The sequence below is a fragment of the Tenrec ecaudatus genome, chromosome 6 (genome assembly GCF_050624435.1).
Source record: "Tenrec ecaudatus isolate mTenEca1 chromosome 6, mTenEca1.hap1, whole genome shotgun sequence".
Lineage (NCBI taxonomy): Eukaryota > Metazoa > Chordata > Mammalia > Afrosoricida > Tenrecidae > Tenrec > Tenrec ecaudatus.
The window spans coordinates 94,542,182-94,567,667 of record NC_134535.1 but is presented as its reverse complement, the minus strand read 5'-3'; the positions used below and the strand labels follow the sequence as shown (position 1 = coordinate 94,567,667).

General features: G+C 37.8%; 1 protein-coding gene across 3 annotated transcripts in view; it reads left to right on the top strand.

Annotated features, from left to right (window-relative positions):
* Nucleotides 1–25,486, top strand: part of CNTN1 (contactin 1) — a 392,308-nt gene that overhangs the window by 351,895 nt on the left and 14,927 nt on the right. For 2 of the 3 annotated variants that reach the window (XM_075551883.1, XM_075551882.1), the window contains exon 25: nucleotides 290–795. The exons of the other annotated variant lie outside the window; for it this stretch is intronic. In XM_075551883.1, coding sequence (XP_075407998.1) covers nucleotides 290–429 — 140 coding nt within the window. In that variant the 3' untranslated portion in view covers nucleotides 430–795. Of the gene's footprint in view, nucleotides 1–289; nucleotides 796–25,486 lie in introns of those variants that run through there. 3 annotated transcript variants of the gene reach the window in all.

The window sequence follows — 25,486 nt, the reverse complement described above, 5'->3', positions numbered from 1 at the left end:
TGCTGTGTTTACTCATTGACTTATTCAACAAATGTACATAAAAAGTTTATACTGTATCAAAAACTGTTTATATGGCTACTCATTGGTCTCCTAATTTCAAAGTAAGCAATTTGAAACTACCAGCTGCTTCTCAGGAGAGAGATAAGGCTTTTGACTCCTAAAGAGTAACAGTCTCAGAAACCCACAGGGGCAGTTCCACCCTGTCTTATAGGATCACAAGAGACAGAATTGACCTGATGATATCTAGTTTTAGTGTCATTTTAGTTCATTCATCTGTTTATGCTGCTAGGTGCTATCCAGTCAGTTCCAGCTCCTACCAATCCAACGGAACAAAATGCTGACAAACAGAACAAAATGTTGCTTCGTCTTGCCCCAAACTCAGAACTCTTGCTCCATTGTTGCAGCCACCAGATCAATCCTTCTCCCTGAAGGTCTACCTCTTTTTTGCTAAGCTTCTTTACCGAACAGGAAAATTTTCTCCGGAATTGGTCCTTCCTGGTGACATGTCCAAAGCACACGAGATAAAGCCTCCCAGGCTTGCTTCTAAGGAGCATGTTGGTTGTACTTCTTCCCATACAGGTCTGTTTATTGTCCTAGCAGCCATGGTCTATTGAATGTTCTTCATGAAAACCATAAGTAAAGTCATCAGTTCTTCGGTCTTCCTTATTCATTGTCAAGCTTTTGCATGCATGTAAAGTGATCAAAAATAACGTGGCCGAATCAGGTATACTTTAATCATCAAAGCGACATCTTTGCTCTTTGACAGTAAAAGATTCTTTGTAGCAGCAGATTTGCCCAACGCAATGCATCGTTTGATCTCCTGAGCGCTGTGTCCAAGCGTGTTGATTATGGGTACAAGTAATCCTTGCGGACTTCAAGCTTTTCTCCACTTATTGTGATACCGTTTATTGGTCCAGTTGTAAGCATCTTCATTTTTGTTATATTGACGTGTAATCCATAATAAATGCTTTAGTTATTGATTTCTGTCAACTCTTTCAAGTCTTCTTCACTTTCAACAAGCGAGATTGTGTCACCTGCAGGTATTGCAAGTTGCTTCATATTCCTAAGTTGTCCTAACAACACAACAAAGTCTTAGCCATCAAGTTTGATTCTAACTCCTGGAAACTCTGTATGTGTTGCAGACACAAGGTGCTGCTCTATAAAGTTTTCCCGGCTGTGGCCACTCTGGAAGCACATTACAAGGCCTTACTTCACTTTATTAGCCCACACCATGACCATTCCTCAAGTTAGGACTCCAATGTTAATGATTCTCTTGATTATTGATCCTGGCTGCTTATAGTCCATTCTCTATGAGGCATCCAATAAAATCATTTTTAGCAAGAACCAAATATTATAGCTTTACATTTTATTTATTTGTAAAATCATTTTATTAGGGACTCATACAACTCTTTTTTTTATTTCCCATTTGGTTGGGCCACCTCTTTTTCTTTCTTTTTTTTAACATTTTATTAGGGACTCATACAACTCTTATCACACTCCATACATATATATATATATATATATATATATATATATATATATATATATATATATATATATATATATATATATATATATCAATTATATAAAGCACAACTATACATTCTTTTCCCTAATTATTTTCAAAGCATTTGCTCTCCACTTAAGCCCTTTGCATCAAGTCCTCATTTTTCCCCTTCCCTCCCCGCTCCCCCCTATAGCTTTACATTTTAAAAGACTAAAATCAAAATTCTATATTATGGCCTGTTTTGTCATCACTAATCTAATCTTATTTGACTCTCCCCTCCTTAATTGATTGACTTATTCTAGCTCCTTCTTTTCTTCAACACTTCCAGGTGATGCCCATGTTCAGGCGGCTATATTTCATCTTCCTTCTGCCTAGAATTCTCAGGGTCTTTGCTTGGGAGGTTCACTCATCATTTTGTTTCTGCTCAGGGAAACTTTGGTCACTGGTTGAAAGTTGCCTGCCACCTCACCCAAACAATTATAATTTCACTTTGTTTTAATTTTGTATTACTTATGCCTATAACACTGGAATTTTTTATTTCAGGAAATTTTTTTTTGTTTTTATGCTTTACTTTCATAGTTATCAATATATATCACAACCAAAACATATTTAAAAATATAAAATTTTCAATGTTTTAAAAATGTAACCAAATTGTCACATTTGTCCATGGATTTATAACACAAGAATAAAATATGCATTTTCATCTTATTTTATTATTAAACAAAAAAACAAATGGAAAATTTATTTTATTTATAAAATATAACACAAAATGTATTTGTTTATGATTTTAGTTAGTGTGAAATTGAACAAAACAATTTTTTCTTTTGTGATACAATGAGGAACTTTGCATTTGCTGCAGAAAAATACTGGTGCACTTTTGCAATTTACATTTTTGCATCTTCCTCTGTTTGTGACCTCAGGGTAATGGAGAAGCCCATCCAAACAGGCATCTCTTCCAGGGATACTTTTGGTGGCAGGACCTCTCCTCTTTTTGTTAGCAAACTCAGCATCAGTAAAGCTAGTAGAAGGCCTGCCTCTTTTTGTTGGTCTATTACTTTTTCCTTCAAGAAGAGCTTCGGCGATGCTCATTTTGAATCTTGCAGACTTTGGAAAAATATTTTTTTTTTGTAACTGAAGGCTCTCACAGTCTCTATGATAAAGTAGCCAATGGTTCACAACAGTCACATCTATAAAATGAAAAAATAATTTGTGATATTTTTTCAATCCAATGTGACGTCTGTACAGTGCAATTAGCGAGTCTATCAAATCAAGCAGTGTACCCCAAAATTGCTCAAGTTCCTGGCTACTCAGTGCAAGAGGTTTATTGGGATTTTGCTGGATTGCATAAAGATTTGATTGGTCAACAATATGAGTAACAGTATCCTTTGAGAAAAAAATGTCTAAAATATTGAACAGGACATTTTACTACACCAGAAGAATCTATTTGTCCTAATCATTCAGGCATAGGTCTAGCTGTACTGTCTCCAGAAATGTGCTGCCAAAGAGGAATTCTTCAATTTCTTGATGCAATTGGCTTTGAATTTGTAATTATTGGAATTGATACTTCAACTTCAACAACTGAAGTTTTTAACTCATCTTCACTAGCATTATCATTATAAACTATGAGGTCTTCTAATTCATCCAAATCAGAATAATCGAGTGTATATCATTTCCTATCATGAGAAAAATAAATATTGTTATCAAAATAGTTTGAATAGCAATATAATTAAAATTTTATATTGTAAAGTCAAAATTTTTTAATATAATACACATTTTACTTACCAATTTCATACATATCAGCATCTGGTTCCTTGTCTGAGCCTGTACCGCTTCCATCTAGGTCATAAATTCGCTGTTTTCCATAAAACAAATCACAATCCATGCTGTGGTAATTTTTTATCACTGTCGATTCAAAAAAACGAATGTAACGAAGTCATTACATTTTGAAATAGTGAAAATATATAATAAATATAATTTTTATGAGTATTACACCTTTAACATAAAAACTACAGTTTTATAAACATATATGAAAAATATCAACACTAAAACATCACTAGCTTGAAAATTACCATAAAATGCACCGAAAGTCAATGACCACTTAACCTCAAACGCACAATCGGTCAAAACACATGGCACTGTTCCAGCATGTTGCCTCTAAAATGCTTAACTAGCGGTGTGCATTTGTACTAGCAAAGTGGACCATTTTGTCGTCGACATCGCTGTCGGCTCCCCAAACTTCATAATTTTGTACCAGATAGGTTTCAATTAAATGTTAACAAAAACGTTGTGTTCGGCGTTATAGGGCTATATAACTATTTTAATTATTTGTTAGTTTGCATTTCCTTGTTTTCTGTCATCACCCCCGTTTTACTATCCTTTCCATGGGGGCGGGCTCTCGCCTGTCTTGTTTGACCTGTAGTTGCCCAGCATCTGACATATCGCAAATTTTGCACAAATAATTGTTATATAAGTTCATTATTTCTGAATTGAAGATAAATTTTAATTCTAAAAATAATTTGATCAATTTCAAACTATAGATTAGCTGCCTGGAATGCTGATAGACCTGTCTGTCCAGTGATATAAGATGTAATACACTAATCTATAAATATGTTGCTTGAAAAGACTATGATTTTATGTTAGATATTTCCTAGAATTACTCTGACAATTACTCTGACTGCATTTCTTCTGAGTTTAAATACTATCAACAGCTATCTTTAAAAAATTATTTTCTATCAAATGCCTCACATGGTGGCATATGAAACACCACGATTGTTTCATCACAAACACACTATTTATAATAAATGCCATCTTATTCCAGCATTAAAAAAAATATATTCCACAGGCCTTTAAAAACTGTTTATTTTTGTACGTCCTTGAAAGCTATAAGAAATGGGCAGTTAGCTATGAGATTTTAATAGATCTAAAAGATTCAAGAGAACTAATTTTCCTATTATATATTTGTTTTAGAGTTTAGCGTATAGATAAGCAAGGAACCTTAGTCATAAATAAGTACTCAAAGAGAAATATAATATTTATATGTGAATATGAGCTATTGAGCTCTTTTTAAGTCTCAAAAACATTATAGACTTATCTAAATCAAGGAGGACTTTTAAGACTATTGTAGAGTCTAGATTTGCTCTTATGAGCACAAAGTGGTTACTGGAAATTAAAGATAGGAGTCCTATGATTAGGTTTAAGCACTTAAAAAATCAATTTTATGATGATGGAAAATATATACATATGAAGGAATCAAGATGTGAAGGGATGAATTAAGTGATTGCCATGGTTGAAATATGATGACGTCTTACCCCAAATGTTGAGGACAGTGGTAGATGTCTAGGGCAGATTCTAGGGGACCAAAACATCGCTTCCATTTTATGTAATGTTGCTATATACTCATTTTTTGACTTTATGCCTTTTAATAAATCTGTAATTTATCCTGATGTTACCACGGATGATGTAAACTAAACATTTAACTATTTTTGGAAACTACAAGCTTTTAAGTTAAACTATATAGTCAAAGCCAACATCTTAAACATAATGAAAAACACATTTTGTTTTTTCTGTTATCTTCTTCCATCAAGTAGAAAAAAGAGCTAGGGTTAGAAATCATATTTTAAGTGGAACCATTAGACTTGATGAATCTCATGACCTCCTTTTCCAATGCTTGATTAAATGGCAAAACATAAAAGAGACGAGAACAGTTGAGACGTTTAAATGTAATTGATATAAAATTAAATGTACATGTTATATTTATTTCACCACTTTTCCAAATATCTTTTCTGGCATTTTCAAAAATCCAAATAGATTTAAACTTATGCAACATGTGTGGAAGGAGAGGATAATATAAGGGGGTACCTTAAAAAAAGAACATGCTTTTTCAAGGCCATGTATTTAAATTTTTTTAATAAAACATCCTTATCACCTTCACAGTACTCTCCAAACACTGAATATATTTGTCAGATCTGCAGTTCCATTGTTGGAAAGCTTTTTCAAGCTCATGTGTTTGGATTGCCAACAGGACCTCACTCACTTTTTCTTCACCTCTTTTACGTTGTCAAATCACTGGACTTTCATGTCCCTCTGCAATCTTGGAAACAAAAAGAAGTCACACTGAGCGAGGTCAAGTGAGTAATGTGCATGGGACAAGAGAGGAGTTGTGTTTTTTCCCCCAAACTGGTGCACTGAGATGGCTGCGTGAGCAGGTGCATTGTCAGGAGGCAGAACCACTCCCCCATCTGCCACAAAGCTGCCCTTTTTTGTTGCAAACGGCTACCCAATCTTTTCAGAACCTCTAGATAGAAAACTTGATTTACAGTCTGGCCTGGTGGAATGAACTGCAAATGCACTATCCCCCTCCCATTTAAAAATGAGCATAGGCTTTAGGGGTACCTCCTCATATACATGATGGTCTTAAGTTTATTTTCTCGAAACCAAACCACTGCCATCTAGTTGCTTCTTAGAGAAATTCTATATAGCATTTCCCAGACTTTTTTTTTTTATGGAAACAACCTCGTCTTTCTCCCATAGAATATTCATAAATTTGAACTGCTGCCTTATCACTTAGTCCCATCTTATGACCCATCGCATTGGGTAAAGCATTAGGTTTACTCTACCTTTCCTTTAGTGCCAGGTGTAGTGAGCTAAAATGCACTGGTATTGGCCATTTTGATTTAGACAATCAAAAGGTTTACTATTCCGGGAATGAAAGATTGAAATTGAATAACGTCACACTCATCCAAAAGAAAATTTCAATATATATCTTGAAGTATAATGTTGTCTGTCATAGAAAAATATCTGTACACCTATTATATCTATACAACTATTATTCTCATTTCTGAATTGACTACTAAAGGCAGTGATGAAGCAATGGAAGAATTCACCCAACCTTTTCAGTCTGAAATTCATCAAGCATGCAATCAATGGGCATTAATTAATGGTAAATTGAAATGTAAAACATGGTCTTGGTAATTAAAACAATGCTGGACATAACATGAGGGAATTTTGCAAGACCAACAACTTCTTTATGGGAAAAGCCTTTTTCCAACAACATAAATGGTGGTTTTACATAGCAACCTCAGACAGAATTCAGAGGATTCAAATTTATTACATCAGCAGGAACAGATGATGAGGAAACTTAATCTCATTGGACATAATGAGGCTATGGGACCACATTTAAGTTCAAGTTGAAGTTGAAGAAAAGGAAAACAAGTCCACAGGAGCAAAAATATTTTCCACCTGAGCATCCAGAACTGCTTCAAAATCCATGGAACTCTACTGACAAAAGACCTGAAACATTGTGGGATGACAATAATAACATCATACATGAAGAGAGAAAAACGTCATTAAAAAGATAAGGAAGAAGAAGACAATCATAGTGGATGTCAAAAGAGACTCTGAAATTTGTTTTGAACAGATAGTAGCTAAAGAAAATAGAAGATATGGTCAAGTGAAAGAGCTGAATAAAACATTTCAAAGGGCAGCTAGAGAGGACAGCGTGTTATAATGAAATGTGCATTAACCTTGACTTAGAAAGACAAAAGGATGGAGCATCAATAGAATATCTCAAGCTCAAAGGACCGAATAAAAAAATCAGGCCTTCAGTTAAAATATTAAGGGATATTATGCACAACATTTTGTATGCTAAAGTAAACATCAAACAAAGACTGAAGGACTATACAGTGTAACTGTACCAAAATGAACTGGTCAGCATTCAACCATTTCAAAAGTTAGCATATGATCAAGAACTGGTGGTATTGAAAGGGAAGTTTAAGCTGCATGGAAGACATTAGCAAAAAAGGAAATCTCAAGAATTGGACAGAATATCAAGTGAAATATTCCAACAAGATGATGAAGCTCTGCAAGCACTCGCTCACCGATGCTGACCAAATGGAAGAGATGATCTGTATTTGTGCCGACCCAAAAGAAAGTGGGAGCAAGATTATTAAGAGAATACAAACAGCTGTACCAGCACTTCCACAAAACTTCTAGCAGACTTCAGAAGCGAATATGATGTGGGGTTTATCATTGCTGACGCCATGTGAATCTTGACGGAAAGCAGAACATACTCGAATGATATTGACTATGTGAAGACACTTGGGTGGAAGATAACAAACTATAGAAAACATTTAGAAGAATAGGAATTCCATAACACTTTATTGTGCTTCTGCTGAAGCTACACATGGACCAACATGCAGTGGTACAAACAGAAAAATGGGATATTGCGTGTTTTTAATTAAAAAAAACCATATGCAGAAAAGCTGTATCCTTTCACTATATGTGTATTCAATCTATATACTGAGCAAATAACCCAAAAGTCTTCACTATATAAAGATAAATATGCCTCAGAATTGGAGGAAGTCTTATTAACAATCTGTGATATGTAGATGATAAAACCTTGCTCGCTGAATCAAGAAAGAAGTGAAGCACTTGCTGATGAAGGCCAAAATTTGTAGCCTGCAGTATGGATTACCACTCAGTGTTAAAACAAAACAAAAACAACAAAACTCACACTGGACCAGTAGAGAACATCAGGCTACATAGAGAAAGGTGAAGTTGTTAAAGAGTTCATTTAGTGTGGATCCACTCATGGAAACAGCAGTCAAGAAATCAAGGGACATACTGCAATAGGCAAATTTACTGCAAAAGATGTTCTTAAAGTGTTCAAGAGTAAGGATTTCACTATTCATACAAAACTTTTCCTAACAGAATTCTTGTATTTAGCTCTCCTTTCTAAGAACAAGTATACAGAGTGGAGGGTTTATCCAGGCAGAGAACTGTATTGTGAGTCTGTAAGCTTGGGGTCAAGTCATTAGCCTTTGACCCTGATAATTGGTAAAGTAACTCTGAATGGCCTGGGTTCACTCCTAGGGTTGATATATAATTCTCCCCGTAGAGTCCCCCATGTTTCAGTTATCCTTAAGGAGTTTTGGGTTCTAGCATTAGGAACATATTTCTATTACTTTGTTGGGCCACAGGTAGCTCTGCCGCACCTAAATTAACTTTGGTTTTCATGCATCTTCCATACAATGCTTTCACCTGCAAGCAAGTGTACCAACTACCTCACTAAATTATGTTGCTTATTTACTCTAGCTCAGAAACAATTTGGTGGAAGATGTCTCTGCGAAATATGTTATAAGAATAAAAGGGAAAATTAAAAATGATCCTCCAACCTTTACTAACTACCAAAATAAATTTGGTTTGTGAACTGTCTATAGTCTCCGTCTCTCGAGTTATATTTTCATATTAGTAAGCACAGATTTTTTTTGTTTTTCTCTGCTAAAATAAAACTAGCAATCAAACTATTACAGATCTTCATTATACTTGCGCTTTAAAAACTAACCTATTTGATAAACACCTACTGAAGACCAATTTATCATGCATTTCTAGACCATTAGTTTACAATAACAAAGAAGCCCTCTTGCAGTTTTTATTCGGGTACACACCAGAAACAAAAATAAATTAACAAATATATAATATATAAGTAGATTTAATAAGGATCAGTAATAAATTTAGTGGCTCCTATGAAGAATAAATAAGAGAAGGATTAATTCAGAAAGGACAATCTTTAATTAGCTGCTGTTTAAGCTCAAATCTAAATGAAAAGAACTAGCCATACAACAAAAGTGAAGTGAACGTCTCAAGCAGAGGAAATGTCAAGAAGGGGCTTGCCGGTTCCAGAACCGGGAACTGACTGGCAGCCAGTGTAACTAGTGTGCAGCGAGGAGAGGAAATCTTGTGGGCTGCCGTTGGAGAGATGGCCAGGACGGAGGCTGTCATCTGATTCCCTCTGCTTTCGTCCCAGCTTTCTCCATAATCAAATGTGGCACTAGGGGCCAGGTGTCGAGCTGTTCATTGCAAGTGGTGGTTCAAACTTACCAGTCCTTCCATGGGGGAGAGATGACGCTGTTGTTCCTGTAGAAACGTATAGTCTCAAAAACCCCAAGGAACAGTTCTACTCTGCCCTAGAGGGTAACGAAGAGCTGGACTCAACTCAATGGTGTGACGGGGGCGGGGGGGGGGGCGGTTAACAGTAAGAAATGGGTGTCATTCTTTTTCAGGTCAATGGAAAACTTTTGAGGTGCTCTCGTGAGATATGGAATGCAGTCGCATTTAAGATCACTGTGCTGTTGTGCAGAAAAACATAAAGAATTGGAATGGAATAAAAGAGGAGATGGTAAAGGGGCTGAGAAGGGGAGTGAGTCAGAAACACAATCAGGACAAATGGATTCTCTTTCAGAAAGACTCAAAGTGTATAATAATTTAAGTTTATATTTTTCTGGAATGAATGGAGATTACTATAATACATCTGTACCATAAATGATCCAACAATGTATATGAAATAGAATATATATGAGAATTGTGGGCAAAGGGCTGAGGAATATGTATATGTGAAGTACTTCCCATAAAAAAGTATCAAAATCTTCAAAAGAGATGGCTTACTGGTGGAACCCCCAGTACGCCTTTATAAGCCTGAAACTAAATTCACCTCTTGGCTAAACTCAATTTTCAGTCAATGAATAGACGAGTCTTTAAAATAAAGAATAACACCGTGGAGGAAGTTATTCCTTCAAAAACTCAACCATAAGAGACAAAGCATTTGGATGTCATGTTTCATTGTGAGAATTGAAAACAATGTCACAAAGCAAAATATGTATGCATTGTTTAGTGGAAAACTAATTTTTTTCTGTAAACTTTCACACATATCACAATAACCAATTATAAAGATAAATTAGATTTAAAGCATATAAGGCTTTGTACCTTTAAAAAGATGATGAAAAATCTAGAGATACAAAAATTCCTAAACTTACGGAGGGAAAATGTCCAGATCATCTCGTTCAACTCCTTTCCAAGCGCCTGAACTTCCTGAATTACATTCTTGGTTTATGGTCTCTCTACTTGTGCTTAAAAACTCCCTCTTAAGGAGAAGGGCTTTAGCCACTTTAGACTATCGGCATTCTTTAGATATAATAATAGCTTTTATCAATATATTTTATCAATTTACCATTCTGTAATGTTTGAACTTAATTCCAATAAAACCAAGCACACAGGAGAAGCTCAGTACTAGTAGTACATAGGATTTTTAAATGCGATCCGAAGTTTGTGGCGGAGGCCAGCCAAACCAAAAGTTGTTAGCTGCCCAAAAGTCAACCCTAATTCATGGCAATCCATGTACAGCAGAACAAAACTTAAGTCAATAGTGGTGGAGATGGCTATACCTCCGCTCAAACAATAGAATGTTACTCTGAGCCTTTCATGAAATAGAAAATAATATTAAGGAATTAAAACAATCAGATTATATCTAATTGATATGTATATTAACCATATCAAGCACCATTTCAAAATGAATTCTCCCTTGAATCATGATAGGTATTGTTGAAATTTGTAATCATCTCAGGAAAATATAAAGATAATGGTCCATCTTAAGAAACGTAATTCGATTTCAATGTAGTATCCTGGGGTTTGACACATAACAATTATACATAATTTTTTCAAATCATTTAGAAAATAGGATGAATTTGTTCTTACTGAAAATAAAACTTTTGAAATTTAATGCTGTGATGAGAGAGAATATAAGATACTTAAACGGAAAGTGATATATCCACATTTAAAAACGGACTGTTTTATTCTACATTTGGGAGTAGTTTCAGTGGTTTATGAAGGAATATTTAGTTCTCAAAGTTCTTCTCATAGTTGGGTAAGGCTAGAAACCAGGCCTCTGGGTGGATTGTTCACAGCATGGAAGCAATTCATTGAAGCAAATGACATTCCAGAAGCAGATTTTACAGATACTTTCTGAAAAATGAGACAAACCAAGAGAATAAAAATAATATGGGATATATTACAAGAGTATTATGGACTCCTCCATTTATTAGCACCCATTCTTCTCTGACCCTGCGTATGGACGATTATATATATATATATATATATATATATATATCTTCAGAAGCAAAAGGGCAGTCTTAGCCCACCTGTTATTGAGAAACAAGAAGAGTGCAGAGTGTTATAGTTTACAGAAGTCAGTAAGGGACTGATGTTTCCTATTGTAGAGGATTCAGGAATAGACAAGGGGGCTATAAATTGAAGAGGACTCATGAATAATAGAGATATAGATTACAATAGATTCAGGAAAAGTCAAGGATGTTGTAAAGCCTAATGGCTCAGCAAAGTCAAGGATGTGAATACCGGAGCACTGATTCCTGAACATTAGCGCATCACAGAGACCTAAGGGTCTAGATGTGCCCAGAGACTGTAATTCTTAGACCACCACCGTCTGTGCAGCATATCTTTCCAATTCCCTGCCTTCTTTAAATTCTTCTTCCTGGACACCTGGTTCGATGCTCTGATTTACCGCCCCCCCCCCCACCCACCCACTCACAGCCCATGAGGAAATTCAGCAGAATGGAGATCTAAGTGTTTGTGGAGTTCAACAGACTGAGTGAGAAGTAATACCTTTACCATGTGATCAGGGTTCTCTCTAAGGTGGGTGGCATGGCAGCCATTCAATGTGGAAATCACAAAGAGTATTCCTTACTCTTTTTAAACTTTCCTCTGTATGACAGTGTATGATAAATACCCACAGTAATGTTTATTCCAGCCATAGGTATAAAAATTAGACCAAACTATGAAAGTAATATTTATTCATTCATTTCATAAAACCCATTATAATTTTGATGAAATATCACATTTTTGTCCCTTTATATTTGTTATTTCAGTAAAGAAATATACATCAGAGAGAATGCCAGACACGATATTTGCCAAACAACCAGACAACACACTGTCAATTATTTGACCTTTGTGATATGCCCAGATTCCCAAGTGATATTATGAGTAAATTATGCAATTCCTGAAAGTGTTCAAAAAGCTAAAAATGTTAACAGACCAATTGCTGTGAGCTCAGCAGAAACGAAAGGGATTTTTCCAAGATGAACATATGTGCAGAGAAGAGAAATTGCCTGTTTCTAATCTATCAAACACAATGGCTATTGTCTACTTGGCCAGGAATGGGGTCCTACTCTTGGAATGAAAGGCTTATTAAGAATAAACTACAAAGCCAGTGATGCTCAGGTAAAAGTGAAGACGATTGTAAGGGAGGATGTGCCTGGTTATAAAGTTGCTGCTTATGGACGACTCCTTTTTGCCTTTTAATGTTACACAAATCTGAACTAATTTTGGAGTAGTAAGAAGCGATGTGGAACTATCATCAATAACAGTTTTATTCTTTTTATCAAGTATTATTTAATATTTTTCAATAATATTTTTAAACACTTATGACATGGAGTGGGTTCCCCCACCCCATGCCCCCCCAAAAACGACAAAGGCTCCATTGGGTGGAGCTTTCGTAGTATGCATTTTTCCCGCTAAGCAAGCATCAAGCAACTTGCTCTGAATTAGTGCACCCAGTGGCATTGCCTGGGAAGGTTCTCTCTAGTCACAGTGAATTTTTTTCATAAAAGCAGCTTCACTGCAACATCGTTTTGTTTTGTTTTTAAATCATTTTATTGGGGGCTCGTATAATTCTTATCACAATCCATACATCCATCCATTGTGTCAAGCGCACATACATACCTATTGCCATCATCTTTCTCAAAACATTTGCCTTCCACTTGAACCCTTAATATCGGCTCCTCATTTCCCCCCTCCCTACTACCCCCTCCCTCATGAACCCTTCATAATCCATAAATTATTATTATTTTGTCATATGTTACACTCTCTGACTTCTACTCCGCCCCCCCCCCACCTTCTTCTCTGTGTCCATCCCCCAGGGAGGAGGCTATATGTAGATTCTTGTTATTGGGTTCCCCCTTTCCACACCATATTTGCTCTACCCTCCAGGTCACCCTCACTGCTGGTCCTGAAGGGCTCATCTGTCCTGGATTCCCTGGGTTTCCAGTTGCTATCTGTACCAGTGTACATCCTCTGGTCTAGCCAGATTTGTAAGGTAGAATTGGAATCATGATAGTGGTGGGGAGGAAGCATTTAAGAACTAGAGGAAAGATATATGTCTCATCCTTGCTACCCGGCACCCTGACTGGCTCAACTCCTTCAGTAAGGGATGTCCAGTTGCCTACCAATGGGCTTTGAGTCTCTACTCTGCACTCACTCACATTTACAATGATATGATTTTTTGTTCTTTGATGATACCTGATCCCTTCGACAGCTTATGCACATGTTTGTCTTCAGTGATCATATTTGGAAAGTGGGCACCCACTGATATGATTTTTTAGCCCTTTGATGTCTGATAACTGGTCCCTTCTTCACCTTGTTGTCAGACAGGCTGGTGTGCTTCTTCCATGTGGGTTTTGATGCTTCTCAGCTAGATAGCCGCTTGTTTAACTTCAAGCCTTTAAGACCCCAGATGCTATATCTTTTGATAGCAGGGCACCATTAGCTTTCTTCACCACATTTGCTTATGCACCCATTTGTCTTCAGGAATCACGTCAGGAATGTGTGCATCATGGAATCCCAATGTAATAGAACAACGTGTTCTTGCATTGAGTAAGTACTTGAGTGTAGGCCCAATGTCCATCTGCTGTATTAATACTAAACCTATAAATATATACATGTAGATCTATTTCCCCATCCTCCTATATAAATACATTTACATATGTACATTCCGGTCTTTAGACCTCTATAAATACCCTTTGTCACCTAGTTCTTTCCTCTATTTCCTTTTACTTTCCTCTTGTCCCACTATCATGCTAAGCCTTCATTTTGGTTTCAGTAATGTCTCTCGGTTACCTTGCCCTTGCTGAATCCCTACCAGGCCTCTCACAACCTCCTTGCCACTGATTTTGGATCACTTGTTGCTCCCCTGTCCCTGGGTTTGTTGGAACCACCTCCTTACCCCTGCCCCCCTTTCTTCCGTGTCCCCCAGGAACCATTGGTCCCATTGTTTTCTCCTCCAGACTATTCATCCAGTCTATCTCATCTAGATAGATCTGTAGAGATAATAATATGCACCAAAAATCAAGGCATAGCAGGATAGGCAATGAATGAGAACATAGCGATGACAACCAAAAGAAAAACAATGACCCATAGAAGAATAAATTAATTAAAAAAAATTTTAAGAAAGAAAAATCTGTAAATAGAGCAAGGTCTGATTTTTGATCTCTAGGCGTGTCCTTCAGTCAGGTCCCATGGGGTACCATGCTTTGGCCCCAGAGTCTGTTCTTTGTACTCCCTCGGGGGCTCTCTGTTCTGCTCCCACAGTTGCTCTTCCGAACGCCTTTAGTGGTTTGCCTCAGTGTCACGGGGTCAGCCCAGGCTAATCCCGACACTGAGTCTCCAGTGTTGCCCTCCTTAGGGCCCTGGGCCAGCAAGTGATGGCGTGTCTCATAGTGGGATCAGCCGTATCGACCACTCTGTGCGTTAGCTGTTCAGAGCGGGGATATTGTCCTCCAGCCCTGGTGGGCCAGGATGTGCTCTACTCTCGCTTCCTCCCCCTTCATTTGCTCCCGTGTGCTCTGATTAGACATGTCCCTCTCCCTTCGCTGCAGCTTCAGTGCTGTCCTCTAAAGTAAATTCTTCTGGGGGGAGGGGCAGTTGTCCATGTAGCTGGTATAGGGGCCGAGCCCTCAGGTCTCTCCACTGGCTCCCCACTTCTTGCTGGCACACTGCATTCATCTAGAACTGACTTTAAGTCTGGTCCCTCTTTCCCTGTGGAGACACAAACAATACCCTCCCCTTGGGTGGGTCAGTGCCCTATTCCCCCACCCCACATCTTTTTTTTCTTTCCCTTTTGCTCCCTCCCTGCCCCCTTTTAAATTGGCTACCATATGTACCCCTGGATTTGGTCTGGCCCCTGCCATACTACTGGAGAGTTTGTATGTAGTAGCTTTTTCCCTGTGCCCCTTTTTCATTTATTTTTCTGTTCGTTCTTTATATATATATAAACTTACCTCAGCGGGCTCATGTTATACTTGTCCTTTTGTACTTGGCTTACTTCACTTAGCATAATTTCCTCCAGTTCTTCCCATGCAGTGATATGCTTCATGCGCTCATCACTGCTTTTTAGCAATGCATAGTACTCCATTGTATGTATGTACCACAGTTTTTTAATCCATTCGTCTCTTGATGGAAATTTGGGTTGTTTCCAACTGCTTACGATTGTGGAATGTGCCGCAATGAACATTGGAGCACAGGTGTCTGACCATGGTTTGTTTCTTTCCTCTTCTGGGTATATGCCCAGTAGGGGGATTGCTGGATCATATGGAAGTCCAATTTCCATCTGTTTTAGATATCGCTAAATCAATTTCCATAGTGGCTATACATACCTACAGGTCCACCAGCAGGGGATGAGAATTCCTATCTCACCACAGCCCCTCCAACACTTGTTGCTTTCTGATTTTTTTGAATTGGGCTATCTTTGAGGGTGTTAGGTGGTATCTCATACTTGTTTTGATTTGCATTTCTCTTATGGCTAATGATCTGGAACATTTTATCATATGTTTATTGGCCATTCGGATTTCAGATTCTGTGAAATTTCTGTTCAGGTCCTTTGCCCACCTCCTCAATGGGCAATTAGTTTTTCTCTTGTTTTAAGCTTGCAAAGTATTGTAGAGTTTAGTAATAAGGCCTTTGTCTGATGTATCATTGCTAAAGATGTTTTCCCAGTCAGTGGACTCTCTTGGTGAATTCTTTCGATGTACACAGGTATCTTATTTTCAGTATATCCCACTTGTCTCTTTGTGACTCCTCTGTATTTGTATCTTCTCTATTTCTGATAGCCGATGTATTCCCTGTGCCAAGGTTCTCAGGTTTGTCCCAATTCCATCATTAATGGCCCTAATTGTTTGGGGTTTTATCTCGGGGCTTGTGATCCACCTTGAGTTTATTCTTTTGCATGGAGTGAGGTAAGGGCCTTGCTTCATTTTTCTGCAGGTAGATATCCATTTTATTCCAGCACCATTTTTAAAAGATGGCATCTGCTTCCCATTTAATATTTTGGGGGGGCCTCATCAAAGATCACTTGCCCGTATGCTGATGTTTTTATTTCTGGGTCTTCAGCTCTTTTCCATTGGTCTGAATGTCTGTCATTATACCAGTACCACACTCTTTTGACTACTGTGGCCATATAGTACGTACAAAAGTCATGTAGAGTAACCTCACCCACTTGGTCCTTCTAGAGGAGTTCTCTGCTAATTCTGGACTTCTTCCCCTTCCATATGAAGTTGGTAATGTGTTTTTCCAATTCTTTGAAGAAGGATGGTGGTATTTGTATTGGCGTAGCATTGAACTTATAAAGTGCCTTGGGCAGAACTGCTATCTTTACTATATTGAGTCTGCCAATCCATCAGCATGGAACATGCTTCCATTTGTTGAGGTCACTCTTGATTTCTTATAGTAGTGTTTTATAATTTTCCTCATACAAATCTTTCATTTTTTTAGTCAGGTATATCCCTAGGTATTTCCATTTGTGCTTGGCTATTGTAAAGGGTACTACCTTTTTAATCATCCCTTCTGTGATATTGTCTGATGTGTACAGCCATCCAATAGACTTCTGTTTGTTTATTTTTGTATCCTGCCACTCTGCCACATTCCTCTATTGCTTCCAACACTCTTGTGTGTGGAGTTTAAGGGATCTTCGATATATAGAATCATATCGTCTGAAAATAATGATAATTTCGCCTCTTCCTTCCCTAGATGGATACCTTTAATATCTTTTCTTTGTCTTATGTTGTTAGCTAGGACGTCCAGTACGGTGTTAAATAGGAGTGGGGACAAGAGACATCCTTGTCTAATCCCCTTTTCCAGTGGAATTGTTTTCATCTTTTCTCTGTAAACCACCATGTTGGCTAATGGTTTTTCATATATGGCTTGTGTAATATTGAGGAATTTCCCTTCTATTCCTATATTTTTCAGTGTCTTAAACAGGAATATGTGTTGGATGTTGTCGAATGCTTTTTCCTCCTCTATCAATATTATCATGTGGTTCTTATCATTTTTCCTGCCAATGTGACGAATAATGCTGATGGTTTTTTGTATGTTGAACCATCTCGACATCCCTGATATAAATCCCACTTAGTCATGGTGAATTAATTTTTAATATGCTTTTGTATTCTATTGGCTAGTATTTTGTTAAGGATTTTTGCATCAATGTTCATTAGGGATATTGGTCTGTAGTTCTCGATTCTTGTGGTATCTTTGCCCACTTTAGGTATCAGTATTTTTCTGGAAAAGTATGTATAGGATTGGTGTCAGTTCTTACCTGAAAACTTGGTAGAATTCTCCTGTGAAGCCATCTGGCCCGGGGGATTTTTTTGTTGGTAATCCCTTTATTACCTTGTCTATTTCTTCCATGGCTATGGGTCTGTTCAGGTTCTGACATCCATCTGTGATAATGTAGGGAGGGATTGTGTTTCCAAATATTTGTCCATGTCTTCAAATTGGTTGAATTTATCAGAATATAGACCTCCACTGTACTGTGTAATTATCCTTTTGATTTCACTAGCGTCCATTGTAAGGTCCCCTGTTTCATCCCTCATCCTTGTAAATGTCGTTTGTTCCTTCCTTTCTTTGGTTAGGTTTCCCAGCAGTCTATCAATTCTGTTAATTCTTTCAAAGAACCAACTTTTAGTGGCATTAATTTTTTCCATAGTTTTCTTGTTTTCCTCTCCTGTATCTTGGCTTTGATTTTTATTATATCTATCCTCTTGCTATTAGTAGGGTTGTTGTGTTGACTCTGCTCTAATTGGTGTAAGTTTTGTGTCAGACTATCATCCATGAGTCTCTTCTTGTTTAATGTGTGCACTTATTGCTGTCAGCCTTCCTCTGATAAATGCCTTTGCTGTGTCCCACAGTTTGGGTATGTCGTATTTTCATTCTCATTGGTTTCTAGAAACTTCCTGATTTCATCTCTGATCTGGGTCAATACCCACTCCTTTTGCAATAGGGAATTGTTCGTCAACCAATTGTTTACCCTTGTTTTCTTCACAGTCCTGCTAATTTCTTGCTTTCTAGGACAGTGATCAGAGAGAGATGTCTGTATTTCTGGCATTTCTTCGCTAGGGCTTCTTATGCTGATTTATGCTAAGGGCCCCATCTAGGTGCTCCTTGGAGCTGAGCAACAAAACTGGGGTTTGAGTTTTTAACCAATAATATATATTTCACTCTTATTTATGTTATGCTTCTGATGTGCTCCGATTTGGGGGCTGTCAGGCTGACCCCCAGAGGGGGAGATCCAGCTTATCAGGGGAGTTGTTTCCTTCTCCGCCAATTGGAATTAAATTTGCGCCTTGGACTCTAGACTTTCAGCCTATTTTCGCCCACACTGCGATCTACCTCAGGTAAATATCTCCTTTTTCTTCAACTCCAAATTATGGCTACCCACCACCCCCACTCCCCAAGCTGTGAACTCAAGGGAGCCAACAGCATGGAAAACTCAGGCGTGGGGTTCTCCTTGTGTCTGAGATTCTGTTCCCCTTTAGGGCATCAGCCTGCAGAAATCGCTGCTCCCGGCAATGGCACAGCTGGCACCGTGGGCTCGCCAAAGCTAGACCATTCTTGGTTTACTTTGTGAGTGGAAATCACACGCAAAAAAGGAGTTCCAGAGAGACCCTAGTGCCCTAGTTCTAATTTCAGGACTCCGCCTCCCCGTTTCCTTCACCTTACCACCCAATTTTCTAGTCTGGCAGCAGGAGCTCCATATGGGTGAGTGCTATTTGGGTCGCCATTTTCCCCTGCAACCTCGTTTTTTGTGATGGCTGATTTAAGGGAACAGCATGTGTCTGTGAAATTTTATTTCCTGATCTGGAAAAATGTCCCTGAAACTGTCGTGATGCTGAACACAGCTTACAAGGACAGCACTAAGGGAAAAAACTCAAGTGTACAAGTGGTTTTCTCGTTTCAAAAAAAGGGAAAATGCTGATTGATGACAAACCTCAATTCTGGGCATCAACTTCCCAAATGGACAAAAATGTCAACAAAATTTGTGTACTTGTGCTTGAAGACTGACAATGGACCATTGAAGAGATGGGGACGTTATCTACATTATCTTAGAGCTTGGTTCCATGAATTTTAACAGAAGATTTGGGAATGAGAAGAGCCGCTGCACAATGTGTGTGTTGGGTTCTGACTGACCTGCAAAACGAACATTGAGTGGAAACATGTTATGCTTTGAAAAGACAGGTTAGAAGCAACCCAGCCTTTTTCCCAAAGTCATTACTGCTGAAGGGACATGGCCCTCTTCTTATGAGCCCAAAAGCAAACATCAACCAAGCTAGTGGAAGATGCTAGCATCACCTCACCCAAAGCAGCTCTTCAAGTGAAATCCATGATCAAGATGATCCTCATTTGTTTGTTTGTTGTATATGAGGGAGATAGTGCTTAGGAGTTCATTCCACCAGGCGAGATGGTTAATCAAGCTTTCTATTTAGAGGTTCTGAAAAGATTTCATAACAAAAAAGGCCTGATTTGTGGCCAACTGGGGACAGGTTTGGGCACCATGACAATGCACCTGTTCAAGCAACCATCTCAGTGTGCCAGTTTTGGGAAAAAATAGTGTGTCTCTCTGGCCACATGCACTTTACGTACCTAAACTTGCTCTATGTGACTTCTTTATGTTTTTGTGATTGAAGAGGGACATGAAAGGACAGCAATTTGATGACATAGAAGAGGCGAAGGAAAAAATGAGGGATGTCTGGTCAGCAATCCAAACAGATGAGTTCAAAAACTGTTTCCGAGAACAGAATCGCAGATTTGACAAATGTATTAAGTGTAAAGGAGAGTATTTTGAAAGTGATAAGGTTTCTGTGTAAAAAAATTAAACACTTAGCTTTGGGGAAAAAATTCTGTTTTGGGGGAGTTAACCCCTTGAATTAGTTTTCCTATTATTTTATATATGCACTTCAATGTTTCATTTGTATTTATGTGTATTATATTTTTGGCATGTAAAAGCATTATGCTTGGTATTCTCAGACTCACAGACTACAAAAGAGCTTCATGATACAAAACAATAATAATTACTGCCCCCAAAATAAAACTTTAATTTTGAGCATTCTATTTCTGTCCACTAACTCTTACATTTATAGCTTCCTTCTTAAATTTCCCTGACTTTGACAAATTCTTCTTCTCCATTTCCCAATATCCCATTGATCTTCTCACTTGTGTTTTATGCCTCATTTCCTCGCATGTCTTCACTCTTAGTCTTACCTATCTAACACTGTGCTCCTTCATTGAAATCACTGTAGGACATCTCCCTCTTTTCTATCCATGGTCCTCACGTACCAAACTTAACCTCTAAGTAAAAGATAGAGGGCTTCAAGCAGTTCATGGAAAATGCCAGTATCTTTTAATTCCATTTTTCCATTAACATACAATTTCTACATATTTATCTCTATACAAGCAGAATTCCATGTGCTATACCCACATTTCCTCTTCCATCTGTATCTTAAATAAATCAACACTATCAACAGTGATAGGCAGTCACGATCGGTGCTCATGGAAGCAGTGGTCAAGAGCAAATGATTTGTTGCATTGAGGGAATATGCTGCACAGACCTCTTTAAAGTGTTAAAAGGAAGATTGTTATCTTAACGTTTAAGGAGCACTTGATCCAAGACATGGGGTTTCCAAGTGCCTAATAAATGGGTGACATTTGGACATTGAATAAGGAAGACTGAAGAAGACTCGATGTACTTGCATTATGGTGCGTATGGAGACTATTGAAAGTACACAGACTTCCAAAAGAATAAACACGTATATCTTGGGAGAAGTACATGCGTAATGTTCCTTAGACACAAGGATGGCAAGACTTCATCTCACATAATTTGACCATGTTTTCAGTAAAAATTAGTCCCTAGAGAAGGACATCATGCTTCATGGAAGGTCACCAAAAAAAGAGAAAGACCTTCCGCAAGATGGATTGACACGGGGGCTGCAAACGGGCTGAAACATAACAGAGTGGAAAGCATAGGACCAGGCAGTGTTCTGTTGCCCACGAGGCTCCTATGAATCAGAACCACTTGCTGGCCTATAATAACATCAACACAGCTTACCTGGAGCCCCTCAGACCTAACCTGATGTCCTCGGTTCTTACTTTAACAGTCAACAAAAAATGTCTAGTCTTCTCAAATCAATCCTCCATATAGTTCTTCATGTCTCATTTTCAGTCCCACCTATTTCCATGATGAACTTCACAAACTTACATTTTGCTCTCTGGAATTTACTGCTAATCCTTAAGGTCTCCTATAACTTCCCTCTATTCACGGAATGTCTCCTCCACATTCTTACTCTATCTAGATCCTAGCTCTCTTCAATGACTTTGCTCCTCCTGCAGTCTATACAAAAGCAGTGGCTATTTTTTCAAACTTCTTGAACACTGGACTTTTAATGGAAGGGCTTAAAGGTCCCCTTTTTGCACCTCTTGTTAGCTTCCATCTTCTTCTTTTTCCTTTCTGATTTCAGTATCATATCACCAGCCTCTGATCCTGACTTCCCATTGCTGTTGACTTTTTTCTATCAAAACTCCGTCACACCCACTCCTCCCTTCAAGATTTAAGCTCAGTGTCACTAACTACAATGCTACTTCTGCCATACTTCTTGGATATTTCAATAAAATATAGATGGTACTATCATGAGCCTATAATCTCAGTTTCCAGGATGCTAGCTTGTTCATGTGATCTATCCTCTAGGACTCTAAGCCTTATCTTTACCATCTTCATAATGTCAGGTCCCTTAGACTCTGACCACTAGCTCCTATCTTTCATCACATACCTTGGTTATGGCTAAGATGCTCTCATAGTTTTTCCCCTGCTTGGATGTCTTTACAGCGTATGCAAATACATGTGTAGAAATATCATCTGCTAAACCTTGTATGGTCATGGATGTAATCCCATCCACTTACCCAGACCTGTTCACCTTGCCAGTCTGCCTACCTAGTCACTCATAGATTAATGTTTGTGATTACTGATAATGCAAGCTTTTATATGTAAGATGAGTAGCATTTCTAAATGGTTTTTAAAAAGTGAAATGGTATTCCTTTTATACAACCACTACCAATGCCCGCCTATATTTTTGAAACAAATGTGCTATCATGTAATTGTCAACGGCTCTCTAAAAAGTTAACTAGAAATTGTTATCAATGCTTTGTAACGTAAGAAGTATAGGGCACTCTTGCCTAAACAAAAGGTGAGGCATCTCAATGCTGAGAGGGTTACTGCTTTAGACAGAACAAAGTTCCTCTTTCTTCACTTTAAATGTGAACTCGTGTTCTTTCTTCATAATTAACCCATCGACAATACAACAACAGATATAATATTACAATTTTACTCCATTTTTGTATTAATCTTCAGCAATTACTAATACACAAGACAAGCCAGAATGTGAACTTAATGTCTTCATATTATAACATCAGTTACCATATCTTATTTAAATAACTCATTCTTTAGTTTTGGATATACTTACATGTTATGTGAAGAGCTATGGTGACACAGTCGGGAAACACTGAGTTGCTAACAGCAAGGTCAATGGTTCTAACCCACCAGCAGCTCTCTGGGAGAAAGATGGGCTATCTGATCCTGTACATATTATCTTTGATATCCTGCATAGGTATACTATGCCTACCATTGGACCCCATGGTAGTGTACTTAGATCATTTAAAGGTTGTTAAGAATGCCTATAATTGATAACGTCCCCTTTATGTGTATTGATTTCAAAATAACTGAACTTCCACCAATTAATATATTTCTATTTATAGCCTCTGTAGTCAATGAACTGTAACAAACACATATAACCAATATAACTTTTATGACTATTTTAAATAAAATAGTCATGCAACATTACAAGTTTCAAAATCAAGGATTCTGCATTATTCCAAGTAGTAAGCACTGTGCTACGGTGATTTCCCCAGGTCAAAAGCTTCTGGGTGTAAAAGCCCCAAATGAAATGATTACAAACAGAACTCTTTGGCATTTAAGCAATTGTATTTGAAACAATCTTTTTCTTTGTATTTTTTTCACAAAATTTCTGTTAAAGGATAAAATGTTTCTTATTTTAAGAGATTTTGATGTTTTTATCCTTTTAACTTCAAAAGGATACCCTTTTTAAAGAATGCATAACTTCAGAAATCCAGATTGATCAGAAAAGCCCCGGCTTCAATGCTGTCCTAAGACCCAGTTGTCACCTTGCAAATGTCTTTCGGATTTGACCTGGCCAGGTGACATTTCCTCCCGAGTCTAGGAGGGAATTCCTTGGAATCGAGTCTGCAACAACCACAGTTATTCTTTCTTTTCAGGGTTTTGGGTTTTTTTTTTTTGACAAATGGTATAGGCCAGAAAAGAATTTCCTAGTAATATTATAGAAAAATTACCATATATGGAAACATTTGTACCATATATTGTACATAATATTATAGGAGTGCACTTTGTATCTTTAGTTCCTTTAATAACACTGAGGCAAATGTTACTTTAGTGATGAAGTAAGTTTGTGTCAGAAAATTTAGTTTTCCAAAAGTCACATAGCTGGTAAGATGAGGAGCCAAGATACAAACAATTTAGTTCCAAAATTACAGCATGTGCGTAGACTGCGCTATGTACATCAGAGATCAGTTATGTATGGCCGTGATAAACAAGAACCTAATCATACTGGGACATGACATGGCACAATAGAGGAGTAACAAACAAACAAACAAACAGAACTGCCTGAGTCAGCGGTAAGGAGTAACAGGCATATTACAGAATGGAGTAGCCATAGGGCTGTTCCCAGCAAGGTCCGTGGTTTAAACTCTCCTGCCGCTCCATATGAGAGAGTGTGCAGTCTGTTTTCATAAAGATGCACTGGCTTGGAAACCCTGTGAGGAGTTGTACTCTGTTCTACAAGATCTTTATACATCAGAATCAGGTCAAAGGCGGTCGGGTTCTTTGGTGTCAGGCCAGCAGAGCTGTGATTTTAAACACCCAAATTCCAACCTAAATTTAATTTACTAATGAAAAAAGAATCTTTATCTCACCAGGCAGCATTCACAGGATTCCGGGTAAAGACATTCTTGACATAAACTCAGAATATTTTAATTGAATTTTCTAAACATAATTTTCCTAAGTGAAAACTTCAGCTAATTTGCTCAAAATTAAAATATTCTAAGAAGCATTTATACAATAAACCCTGAAAAGGGCAGAATCTGTGTTTGAGGGAAACTTGCGCCGTTTCCCTTGAGGGAGAGCAACAGGAAAGTGATCAGACTGCGTCCTGTCAGAGACAGACAATTGGCATGGCCTGGTAAAATGAGGCAGTCTTGCCAATTGTCTTCTCACGAAGGTATCACTGTATAATCAGATTATTCAATTTATCCTTTTATCAAAACATTTTACATTAAAGAATAGACTTCATGGTCTAAGGCAATTATCTGACAATATCCAGAACTTAAAAATTATATCGATATCGAAAGCAAAATAGAGAATAACATTTAAAAGTTCACACTGTCATTAGCAGAACTCTCAAAGGGGTGGGGGGTTAAGTGTGCTGATAATATAATTTGGAAAATCCATTTGCCTTTTTATCTATATTACAAAATCCATGTGTATGCAATGCTGGAAAAGTTATGTGCGTATACACATACCACAAAGTCATTCTCATAGTATGAGATAGCAACCAAATGCTTGTGTGTTCACAGTTAAGAATTGAGCCCTTTTATTGCCACTGCGCAGATAGGCAGACTGTTTGGTTTCAAGTACATGAGCAAGTAGATTTTTCCTAGGAAAACTAGCTCTCAATACTCTTTTCCCCCCAAGAATTGGAAATTTGAAGATAAATGGATCCTGCTCCCAATTCTTAAGGACCCCTAAACGCACCAGAGATAAGACAAATGAAAATTAACTGCAGCCCTATGAAAAGCTGTAGAAGCTTACATCCATGCATAATTGTTGCAAAGAATGACATGTTTTATGAACCTTGAAAGATCAGTCAGAATTTTTCAGGTAGAAGGAATGTCTCAAGGCTCATGAGAATAGCACCTCGAATGTAGGAGTCAGAAAGGAAGGTAGTT